We start from the raw sequence: 12826 nt of genomic DNA, 5'->3' as shown, positions 1-12826 counted from the left end.
CTCAGTAAAGCCACAAACAATTAAGGGTCTTCCATTTGGTCTTTCCTCCCTCTTCAGCTATGCTCTATTTAATTCTAATACAGATTAAAATTATTTTTTAAAAATTATTTCTGATGGGAAAAAATTAATAAAATGCTTTTTTTCCCCAGTTTTTATCATATTTGAAAGTTTAAATTTCAACATTAGCTGAGATTTGTAAGAATAAGGACAAAGTCTTGATTCTTTCATTTCTTTTAAGCTATCCCAACATTTAAATATTACAACCACAGTTATATTAATAAAGATAATCTATATCTGCCATCTCCTTGACCCGCCCACTAAGAGAGTATTCTAGATTGACCAGGTACTACTAATAATGGCTAAAGCTGACAGTTCGTGAGAATCTTTACTCTGTTTTACCACATGTATGAAATTTTTCATAATTAAAAAAAAAAAAAGAAGGGAGGAAAGATAAGGTCCAAGTCCAAGGGCTCCTGAATAATAATAATAATAATAATAATAGCTATCATTAACAAATGCTGTTATCATTTTTGTTATGATGTGGAAAGCAATTATAAGAATCCTCTGAAGAGATTAAGGGATCAACAACTTAAAAAACCTGATTGTGAGACCTTACATCTAAAGACCATATATTCCCCTTTACACAGAGTCCAATGATGACTTTCCGAACTCTTGTTTCCTCCCATTACTTCTGCAGATGTGACACTTCTTTAGAAAATGGCTTTTCCCCTAAATATTTTTCTTTTACCAGCCACACAATCTCTACTGGGCAGAAGCAACACAGTGAAAAACAACACGTTGCTTTATCTCAAAGAAAAGCACTATTACATTTATCATACCCAACAAGTAACCGTTTTGGACAGGTTATTAGGTTTGTAAATATGATTTTAAGCCCCTTATGTCTAAAATAACAACACAAATCCTGGTTAAAGCTTGCTTGTACATTCTGAACCCAGAACAAATGAACCATTTTAAGCAATTCCAAAAGATTACCCTTGTGCTTTAAAAGTCGAGCCAACACTAATTAAATCTTCTGGCAGCTTCTGAGGGTGTGCTTTGCTGTATTACCTCAGAGTGGTTTAATTAGTTAAACTGACATTAGGCTTCTGTCACTTCTGAAATCTACCTCCAAATCTGAACCGGAGTCTCCAGTGGTTTTAACTGCTTCAACCACATTGTGGTAGGGATTAAACTATTCTGAGGCATTCCCAAATATTACAAACCACACTGAGAATATAGAGTACAACAGGAAATAGATGTGGGTTAACCAGAATATCTCCACAGAAAGGAGGTAACAGCAAATCTTCTATGGATATCACATCTGGTTTTTTGAGCAGTTTCATCAGCTTATTAAATGTCAAGACAGGACTACCCATGAAATTTTGGAATGCAGCCAGTCTACTACCAAAGTTGTTGCTATGCAACTTCACTTGATTAGACACGTTCAAGAAATAGATGACAACAGGACAACCAGGCACCTATCATAAAATGAGCTACAGTGCGAATACTATGACATCCTAAAGGAAAAACCTAAATTATGCTCACAATGAACCATTCCTCTTCTAATGTTCCAGCCATATCCAATGCAAGTAGTGAATTAATATTTACATATAAAGAGACAGTAGATCTCATTGGAGGCTAACTGATAACAATAGGGTATAAAGTATAATTCCACAGAAATGGTATTTTAAAAATGGAATATATACACATGGAAAGAACAATTCAATCATTCAGGAGGTCACTGGGGTAACAAGTAAAGAGAAATGCTTTGGAACTAGCAGGGGAAGTAAAGAGATGCCATGTACCTTGGTAAGAGAGCATAAGGGCAATCACAGTCCTTTAAAGCCTTTTAACCTAGTTCAAGACTTACTATGTCTCAGTAAATACAAGTGAATTTTAATGTGAAAAGAGAAAATACCATAGTTGATTGAGTAGTTTTATTTTTTCAAGGAGTCATGCTTAGAGCATTAAATGGCTGCAGTTATTATGCTCTTTTACAGATAGAGCTAAGAATTGCTACGGTGACCAAAGCTTTCTAAAACCAAAATTACCCAGGAAAACTAGAAATTAAGAAGAGATTTTCAATTCAAGGCATCATTATGATGAATACAACACCGCCCTGGTCAATTATACTCAACTATTTCATGAGACATTTCTGAGAGTCCCACTGTCCTAAGGTCTTCAAAAAAAAAACCTCTAATGCGGGAAAACATAAACATTTTAACTAGGGAAAACTGCTCCCTTTCCTTTCATTCTCTTCAAGCACAACTAAAATAAATTCAACTTGGAGTCTGAGTAGAAATAATAGTCAACAGCTTATTACTCAAAGGCAAAGTACTCCAGTACCAGTGAGCATGCCTTATGTTCATATATATTTTTTTTTAATTTTTTTTTAAAGTAATCTCTCCACCCAATGTGAGGCTCAAACTCAAGATCCTGAGATCAAGAGCTGCATGCTCTTCCAAATGAGCCAGCCAGTCACTCCCCAGATAGTGGTTTTTAAATACTATTCTTCAGTGGCTCAGATGGTTGAGAGTCTGCCTTCGGCTCAGGTCATGATCCCAGGGTCCTGGGATTGAGCCCCATGGGATTGAGCCTCCCTGCTGCACAGGGAGCCTGCTTCTCCCTCTCCCTCTGCCTATCCCCCTGCTTGTGCTCTCTCTCTCAAAGGAATAAATAAAATCTTAAAAAAAAAAAAAAGATACTATTCTTCATTAAATAGAACTATGGCTCCTTAGAGTAATAGTTGAGTCCAGGGCTGAGGAAAGAGAAATGTAAGATAAAATTGAATATATTATTGTTCTAGAAAGTGCTTTAAAATAAGGGAGGTTCCTTGAAAAACTAAAAACAGAATCACCACATGATCCACAATCCCACTTCTGGGTATATATCTAAAAGAACTGAAAACAGGATCTCAAAGGGATACTTATTTGCACATCCATGTTCACTGAAGCACTACGTGTAACACCCAAAAGGAGGAACCATCCTTTATATCCTTTATCTGATGGATGAACAGATCAAGAAAAACGGTGCATACATAAAATAAAATATTATTTGGCCTTTAAGAAGAGAATCCTGTTATATGCTACAAAATGGAGAAACTATGAGGATGTTACGCTAAGTAAAATAAGTCAGCAAACTAAGAGATAATACTATATGATCCCACTTTAGGTATCTAAAGAAGTCAAACTCTTAGATTAAAAAATGATGGTTGCCGGGACAGGGGGGAAAAGGAAGTTGACAGAATTTCAGTTTTGCAAGATCAAAAATTCTAGAGATTGTGTTGCACAACAACATGCACATAATTAGCACTACTCTTCTCTCTGCCTAAAGGTGGTTATGGAAGATTTCATACGATTTTTTTTTTTAAACCACAATTAAAAAAAGGAGATGGAGGCTCGTGAAAAGGTCACAGGTATCAAGTCGAAGGGGCTACTAATTCCAATTCTGGGATAATATTTGCAACAATAATAATGGAATATAACCTTATAATATTCTACAATTTTAAACAATAAATATCCATGGTTCCATATTAATATACATATGACAAGCTGAATAGAGAGGGAATAGCTCTTTCTCACAGGAAAATTCCAATCAATAAATATAATAGGAATAATGGAAATCGCATCAATGTTAAATTCCTAGTGCTGATAATTGTTCTGTAAGTATGTAGAATGAAAACTGGGTGAGAGATCTAGTATTGCAAATACTGAGTCTGAAATTATCTCAAAATGAATAGTCTAAAAAAGAGGCAATGGAGCACAACACAAAAAGTACTGTATTAGGAATCAGGAAATTGGAATTCCATTCTTTTTTTCTCCTAAAACAGGAAGTTTATGACCTCAGGCAAATAAAAGAAGCAAATTAAACAAAAAGCGCCAAAGAATGCTGAATTTTAGGAAGAGAAACCTGGGGCAGAAAGAACTACTGTTTCTGTAGGCATTATATAAACCATAGTTAATTTTATGAGAACTAAAAACGGTTTTTTAATGCAAAAACAATTTTGAAAACCCATGAAACACTGTTTACTTACTCTCTCGAAACTAATGAAATCCATTATGGCATAGGAGGGGTTTTTTCATATTTTAAGAGTAACACTGCAGCTAAAACATAAAAGCAATATTATAAATCGCAACCAAATATAAAAGCCAAGTCATTAGTTAACCCAAAATCAAAAATAAATGAACAACAAAACAAAAAATCTCTGAATAGGGGTGATATTAATTGCATAAAGCCTCTAATTTCATTCTTACTTAGAAACTCTAGAAGCCTGGAAAATTTCAGAAGCTCCTAATTATAAATGAAATACTAAACAAATAACAGTCTACAAAAATCTAACTATAACCAAAGGAAGTCTAATCCTTCTCCAAGATTTTGTTATTTCAGATCAAATCTAAAAACAACAAAAAATTATAGTACAATGAATGAATAGCTTGGGAAATCTATGAGTTCAACAAAAAAAAAAATCACAGGGCCTGCCTTGTAATATTCTTAGAAGGTCTAATTTTTAAATTGTAAACTACATTTAAAATGCCAAAAAGAAAAAAAGAAAAAAAAAATAAAGGAGAAGCCTTTCTTCATTTTGGCTAACTTAACTATTACACAAGATCTTTAAATAGCTAGTGAGAATTTTAAATTTAAGTAGGAAGTTAAAAATACTTGTCACTTTTAACTGCTCAGAGTTTTGTTAATTCCCTCCTAAGAAGTCCCCGAATTGTGGTCTTTACCAGTATTTGACTGCCTACCCCTTCCAAACCCTTTAAAAATCAGTAAAAATAAAATCTCTATGAGCCCTGAAAAATATAATAGTTTGCTACCTACAGAGAAAAAACCTCTCAAAAAATAATGTTTTACACGGACTCCAATAATACAAAACATTTACGTGTTTGGCTAATTTCAAACAACAGCTTTAAACATTTATTTAAACTTCCCAAGCATGTTAATAATGGAATAGCTTGTATATAGGTCAATAGAGAATATAAACAAATATTACAAGGAGAAGTTGCTTTCAGGAAAATTGAAATACTAAAGATTTTGAACCCCTAATAGGCAAGTTTTCTTTAGTTAATAGTGATTCAATGCACTGTAGATAAGGAAAGTTTTAAAGAAAAAAGAAAATATTCATGTCACCTGAGTATAAATTTCCTTTAAGGAACTCTTCCAAGGCAAATGTGTTATTTGTTCGTAATCTAAAATAATGCAGTTAGTACCAAGAAACACTGGAAAATGTAACAATGCGAAGAAACCTAAAGATCATCTGGTTTAAATGATCTTACTGGTCAAAATACAAAGACCAGATTGTTATGTGAATTATCTAAGGTCGCTCAGTTAAATGAAAAATCAAACAAGAATTAAGGTCAGGGTGCACTATTACAAAATGTTTCAATAAAGATCTAGAGATTAATTACCACTCATAACAGCTAAACACCGTTACCAATTGTAAAGAAGCTAACTTCTCTTTTTAAGAAAGTAGGACATTAAAATCAGCACTCCTTTACTTCAGGAGTACAAAAACCAAAGAAACAAAAAAGGAAAATTGAAATGAAAAATATCTCCACACATATTATAGTTTTATGCTAAAACATGAGAAGAAGGTTAACAACAGAACATTTTAAAAACGATCCAAGAGCAAGTTCAAACTTTGTCCCTAAAATAACATGCATGAAAATTTCCTAATTTACATAGATAAAACTACACTAACTACTAAGTGAGGCAAAGCATCTTGTTTGGTGAGGCTCTAAGAGTTTGTTGTGGCATTTCAGGAAAGCATGATTATAATCATCATCAAGCAAGTTTCTCTCATTATATATGTGTAATAATTTTTTTAGAGCCAGACACAGTAGAGTGGATAATGAGACAACAGGACATATAATTAGATGATGTACTACTTTGGCTGCTGTAGATTATAACAAGTTAAATAATGTTGCTTAAATTGTACATCAAAAGGTAACTTTCAAATAGGAATTCAAAAATATGTTATCATAAAATAACTCCAAACAGATGCAAGATGATATAAAAGGATAGCACCATGTTTACATCTCAATGAATATAAGCTGCTAATCCAGGTATTCTGTTGAGCTGAGGAATCTAATGATGGTGTTTTATCAATATCATTCTTCAGTTATAATATGCCAGGAACAAACGGGGAAAAATATACATTCATATAGTGTTAGAAAGGAGTAGAAATGGGCAAAGATTCAGGTATTTAGGCTCATTATCTTGAATATTTCCCTAAAATTGAAAATAAAATCAATTTTAAGGAGCACTGAATGTTTTAAACTGGCAAAGATTCAAAAGGAAGTACTTGTTGGTACTTGTCATATAATCAAAAGAGCTTGATCTCAACAGCAGATGATTATATTAATTTTTTAAGGAAGAATTAATCTTAGAAACAAACGATTAAGAAAAATCATAATGGGCCCTTGTGTACTTTAACAGACTTTCACAATACACAGGCTAAAGATGCCAGACAAAGAAATTACAAAGAAACCTGAATACTTGGAAAACAAATTAGCATATTGATAAAACAGAGGAAGTTGTCACATGGGGAAAATGTAGTCCTGTAATTTCAGGCTTAGAATATGAAATAAATCATTCACCAACTATCAAGTTTTCAGCAAACATCCTAAACAATAATACCCTCTTTATTCAAAATTTCTTCGTACTTAAGGCCCTAATAATTTGTTTCCCAAAGTTGTGCCAGGTATAATTAAATTTGGACAAACTACCTATGGACATTATATTTCTCTAAAGCAGGGAAATTTGTAGTAAAAGACTAAAAACAAATCTACATGCCCATAAATTAGGTAAGACATCTCTTTTTATCTATAATTAGTAGGCATTGTTGTGTTTGTCAGAAGCTCAAAAATCAAAGAAGGAAAAATGAAATAAAAAGCATATAATAAAAAAATACATTGTGAGAATAATTTAACTGACATCATTTCAATAAAACCAGTGATTCAAAGCACAGTGATTAATTTTTTCAACCAGTAAGTTGTATATAATGAGAAAAGCATCCTCAAAACAAAAAAAAAAACCCCAAGCTAATGTAAACATTCTTAATTTTATATAATGGCAACAAAATGTTTTAAACTTATAAATTATTAATGATATGTCTCTACTACTGAAAAGCAGTACTACATACCCTCAGTGCTATAGATGTTTTTGGCAGTGAAACCTGACCAAGAAAAATACGAATGTTAAGACACAATGTGCTTCTGCCTACTGAAGGGTCTTATAAAAAAGAAATAAAGGCTTATTTGAGGAATGTCCAATCAGAAAAACAGACATGATCCTTTCTGCTAATGCTTTAGTATTACATAAGGAAGCCCTAGAATACTATAGTAACACTTGGGTGGGCCTAGGGGTGGGGGGTGAAAGGGAGTTCAGTGCAGACAAGTAAACAAGACGCTTGTTTGTAAAAGGTGATGAAATGATTTTAGCATAATGAATAAGCATAAACAAGTACCAGCATGCAACTTTTATATAACATCTACAGATATGTGGTCACTATCAGCTAACAGGTAGAAAAATCAGATTTATCCTCACAGACACATTCTCTCTCTCTCTCTTTTTTTTAAAGATTTATTTATTTTAGAAAGAGAGAGCAGGAGAGCAGGGGAGAGTCCCAAGCAGACTCCCTGCTCAACATGGAGCCCAACACAGGCTCAATCCCATGACCCTGAGACCACAACCCAAGCCAAAACCAAGAGTAGGATGCCCAACCAACTGTGCCACCCAGGTCCCCCTAACACTTTCTTGTATTAAAGCACCAGCCAATATTATGACTATCTTTTTAAAAATGTGGTATCATTAGCAATTCCCTGTGTACCATCTCTCTTTGCAGAAGCTCGTTTAAATCCGAGACAAACCTTTATGTTCTTTCTGCAACTCTGCACAATAAAAACCAAACCTGAAACCCATAGCTCTCCAATATATCCAGCATCTGTTATATCACCACTTGCAGAAAAGAGAGAGAGAACCTGATCTGAAGGTACAGAGAGCACAGGTGGATGAACATTCTGAGCTCTCCCCATAAGACCCAATTAAAATGAAGAGTTTCCTATGCCTTATATCAGTATGTAAAACTTTACCAAATCACAATCTTTTCTTTTCAAATGTACTATAAACTCATAGAGTCTCATCCCAAGTAAATTCAAAGTCTTTCATAAGAGAACAAGGCTCTACAACTATTATTTAATATTTTCTTAGGGTCCCAGGAAAAAACAGCTTTACCAAAAAGTTGGGAAGCATATCACCTAGACCAGGATAAGATCAGTAGATAGGATCACCTGCTACATACTAAAAGGTTAGCAAATAATGGCTTTAGAAAGAGAAGCATTTAAAAAATTATATATTTTTCCAAAAGTTTTCAAGTTCACTATATTCAACCTAGAATCGGGTAAAGGGAGATGAAAAGTTGGTTGTGGCAGTTGCTCCTATAATCATCAACAGTTTCAGAAAGAGAAACTAACGGTTTTTTTCCCTCTAATTATGCAAGATTAATTTAGATGAAGAGCTGTGCTCTTTCCTTAATATGCTGTATACCAGAAATTTTACACATCATCATAAATTAAGAGAATAAATAATAACACCTACTCTCTACTTCCCAGATGTGCCTATGAAAAGAAAATGACAAAAGCATTGATGCTCCATTAGAGAAACTTCATCAGAATCTCCAGGGCAAAGTATAAGGGAGGTCTTTGTATGTATAATCTGGTGGAGATAGATGTACCACTAACACCAAATAATCTGTCAAAAAGGACACAGAGCAAACCTGGAAGAGGAGAAATAGATGAGAAAGGCAGGCTTTTAAGGATGCTGGTACCAGTGAAGGAAGAAGGCAAAAAGGAAGTGAGGAAGGAAATGATACCACTGCATACACATGTATATAGCTCTAGAAGACAGAACAGGTCAGAATGAATGCTAATTTTAAGATCTATGGCACTGCAGACCAAGAAAACAAGTCCTATTTAATCAATATTATATTTTGTTATATAATAGGATTCATTCTTATTTCCAAACACTGTCACTCAGAACCTCCAAAAATTCTCAGTTCTCTACCTAAATCATCCTAAACTATTCATGATTTTGAATAAATTTCTATATCTAAATACTAAAAGTAACCTGAAGTGTGGGAAATAAGACCTGAAAAACACCAAGTAAGAAACAAATGTCTTATTTACAATCTAATCAATCAGTCATAGTAAGCTTAAAAAGATACCAACAACAGAATTTTTTAAATTCCTAAAAAATAATAAATCAAGTATTCTTCCCTTATGTACAAACACTCTTGTAGGACACATGAGCTTTAAACTGTTTTTCTAAGAGTAGTAATACCTACACTCTCATGTATGGTATTACAATACACATCTGTGAACTGCTTAGAAATGGGTGTGCAATTTATAGTCAGGCTGACCCAAGTAGGAAGCTAACACCCTATCTAAAAAATAAATAAATAAATAAATAAATAAAGAGAGCCCATAACTTTCATTTCATTAGCACCACACTCAAAGCTGCTAAAGATTCAAACACTAAGGTGGATTTAAGGAGGGGGCAGCGAAACACTAAGAGGGAGAAAATTTATATACTCAAGTCTATGCAAAATTTTCTATTAATGCAAACCAGCTGCACAAATAAGTAATGCAGTTTTTAGTATTTGAGCCTTGTGAAATACGAATGGGTTTTTCTATTCCAAGTTTCCATTCTGAAAAAGAAGGCCCTTTATTTTTCCCTCAGAGTCTCTGGCACTCCTAAGGATTACCTTTCTAAAATAATGGCTCTGGAGCCCCAATTATCTATGTTAGGAGATAAGTGCTATGGCTCTGAATAGCCATTCCAAGTCACTCCTTACACGAGAGGTCATGCATCCCCCAAAGAAATACTGTACAAGAAACTGTTTTAAGTACATGATCCATAGGACCTCGAGCATAGCCCAACTCAAAGTTGTGAAATTCAGAGCTCACATTCAACATCAAGGTATATGCCATCTACAAAACATTGTGAAAAACCACTGGTTTGTGATTCACCACTGGCTTTTCTACCAGAATTCTATTCTGATTGCCACAACTTAATTCTACCATATGGTAAATATTTTCCCCCAAGTTCTAGTTAATTAATCTTTTTCCTACACAGCTCATAAGTCAATTTAAAAATTGTTTGCATGTAACCACCTTAATACTTAATATATGCCACCACCTGTTTCCAACACTACTAACAGCAAAAGTTATATATACACATATGGGCTTTGTTCTCCTGACAGAAATAACAGCTCTTCCAGTATAGGTCTTATATAATATTTGATTTGTGCAGAAACTGTCCCTAGGAAATTCATACAGTGGCTTTATCCATAATAAGGAAAATCACTCACATAAGCTTTTAGGGCTAGAAATAGAGGAATATCGATTTCTCATGCCAGTAGAGAGCTCAGAAATCTTAGAGTTCAGTGGAAGAAGAATACATAATCCCTAGCATTCTTAAAGTTGAATAAAATTTCTGTAAAAGGTATCTCTCGCACCCCAAACAAGAGGCAATAAGATCTGTATCAAATTAACATCAACTTAAAAACCATTATAAAACTGGTTTTAAAATGAAAAAGCAAGAACAAACCTCAATTTTGTCTGTTTTGGCATCTCCCCAGTATATTTTGCCTTCATCATAATCCAAGGCTAAACCATTTGGCCAACCAAGAGAAGTGTTAACCAACACTACTCGGTCGGAACCATCCAGAGCTGCTCGCTCAATTTTCGGAATTTCTCCCCAGTCAGTCCAATACATATACCTATGGAAGTATACAAAAAATGAGCTAAAAACAGATAATAAACTGTAACTTTCAGACATTCTAAAGGTAAGGTCCACCCCTCATATTACACTGGTATCAGTTAACGCCGTAGAAGGAAAAAAAAAAGGACTTAAACATACTCAAAATTTATGTTTAACACAGACATAATAGTATATCATCCTTATAGGAAATTTTCAGATCAGTGTTTTCCAGAAATGATCATAAAAATGTCTTCCAATAATGAGTTCTATTTTTAGTTATGTTTCTTCAAAATATTTTGTGCTCCTTTCCACTAACAATCATCTTTTTCTTTTTTCTAAACTTTTTATTTATTTAAGTAATCTCTATACCCAACATGGGGCTTGAACTCACAACCCCAAGATCAGAAGTTGCATGCTTTCCTGACTGAGCCAGCCAGACACCTCAGTCATCTTTTTTTCTTGCTGGCTTCTCACCTGACATAAAAAGGCTATCCCAATAGTGATATTCAGATGACAAACTAACCAACCAGTATGTTAACTCCTTCAGTAGTGCCAAGTAATTGCTGTGGTTCCTGGGAGTTTACGTGGCTCCAAGGCATTGATATACACTAACGTATAATAATGTGTCACTATACTCACCTTTAGAATGAATCTCATAGTAACAAATAACATTAGTGAGTATATAGAAAGCTGTGTTTCCCTACACTGTGGCCAGGGTGCTATGACCAAAAAAAAAAAAATCAAGTCATTCATGTATCTTGGAATATACCATATCATTCTAGAAGTACCAAAAATGGGACGAAATTAAATCTTCTAGGGGAAGTTCTGAAAACATTTTCTTTCCATATTTTTCATGATCATGATGCAACCTCAGCAAAATGTGTAGCCAACACCCCAAATCAGCAAGCATTGACTTAATTTAGAAAGGAAAAGTATTCAAAACATTCAAGGAAAAAATCCTAGCAATTCTTTAACTTGAGATTTTATTCTAATCACTATGCTCTAAAAATGTTTATTGAAAAACAACACATACTTCATATTGTTTTTCTCAATGCTTTTAGGAACCTGTAGAAAACAGAAACACCAGACAAAGTTTTCTATCAGCAGAGCTTCTTACCCAACCATGGGATCTAACACAATAGCCCGGGGTTCCTCTAAGTCCTCTGAAATCAAGATCTTCCTCATGGTCCCATTCAGCCTTGTCACTTCTATCCGATCAGTGCCAGTGTCTGTCCAATAAAGATTTCTGGCAACCCAGTCAACAGCAATGCCATCAGGATGCGCAATTTGAGCGGTGACCACAAACTGACTGCCAGATCCATCTATGAATGAGCGGCGAATGGCCCTCACTTCATCATCAGTCCAGTATATATAGCCTTCCACAGGATCATAATCTATGGCAATGGCATGACGGATGTCTTCTAATTGCAAAACAATGTCTGTGAAATCTGGTGTATCCAAAGAAATGCGTCTCAAGTCTGTCCTTCGTGCTAAAAGCAGTAATTCAGTGGCACCTAGAACAATAAAGTGAGATAAATGAAGAAAAAATCGAAACCCACAGGCAAAATTTAAATAAAACTCTAAATAAAGAATGTAGAACTTCTTCAGGAATGAAAAGTAAAGGAGTATAAATGAATACTTGGGGTCCATTTTGGGTAGAAGTGGAAAGTGACACAGAGCTTGACTATGAGGTCAACCTCTATAATGGCTCAGTTCCTCAAATCAAGTTCTGATTCTTTCTTAGGTTCATTCGTTATGTAGTCCCTGGAATTAATAATAGTTACTTAAAGGTATGATGAAGAGTGCCTAGGTAATGACTAAGAGGTTGAATAGCTAAATATTAAAGGAAGAAGGAGAAATAGGATATAGATCCTTTGTTTGAGAAGTATGTTCACAAAGGTAATGAATCCAAGACAAAGATCTTTTGTGTTTGATGAGAGTGTTCTAAAACTGGATTGTGATGGTTTCACAACTATAAATTAGTCAAAAACCACTGAATTGTATACTTGAAATGACTGAAATTTATAGCATGTAAATTGTATTTCAGTTAAGCTGTCTTAACAAA

The 12826-nt window shown here is 34.2% G+C and overlaps 1 protein-coding gene across 2 annotated transcripts in view; it reads right to left on the bottom strand.

The window, feature by feature from the left end:
- The window catches only part of LRP6 (LDL receptor related protein 6), a 169520-nt gene that overhangs the window by 65105 nt on the left and 91589 nt on the right, over positions 1–12826 (bottom strand). For both annotated transcript variants that reach the window (XM_045073353.1, XM_045073354.1), the window contains exons 6-7: positions 11879–12275; positions 10609–10780 (exon numbers count right to left, since the gene is read on the bottom strand). In XM_045073353.1, the coding sequence (XP_044929288.1) occupies positions 10609–10780; positions 11879–12275 (569 nt within the window). The remainder of the gene's footprint in view (positions 1–10608; positions 10781–11878; positions 12276–12826) is intronic.

Source organism: Mustela putorius, unplaced genomic scaffold (assembly GCF_011764305.1).
Source record: "Mustela putorius furo isolate JIRA1106 unplaced genomic scaffold, ASM1176430v1.1 tig00537227_pilon_pilon_pilon, whole genome shotgun sequence".
NCBI lineage: Eukaryota > Metazoa > Chordata > Mammalia > Carnivora > Mustelidae > Mustela > Mustela putorius.
The sequence above is the reverse complement of the archived record's forward strand: the minus strand, read 5'-3'. Positions and strand labels throughout refer to the sequence as shown.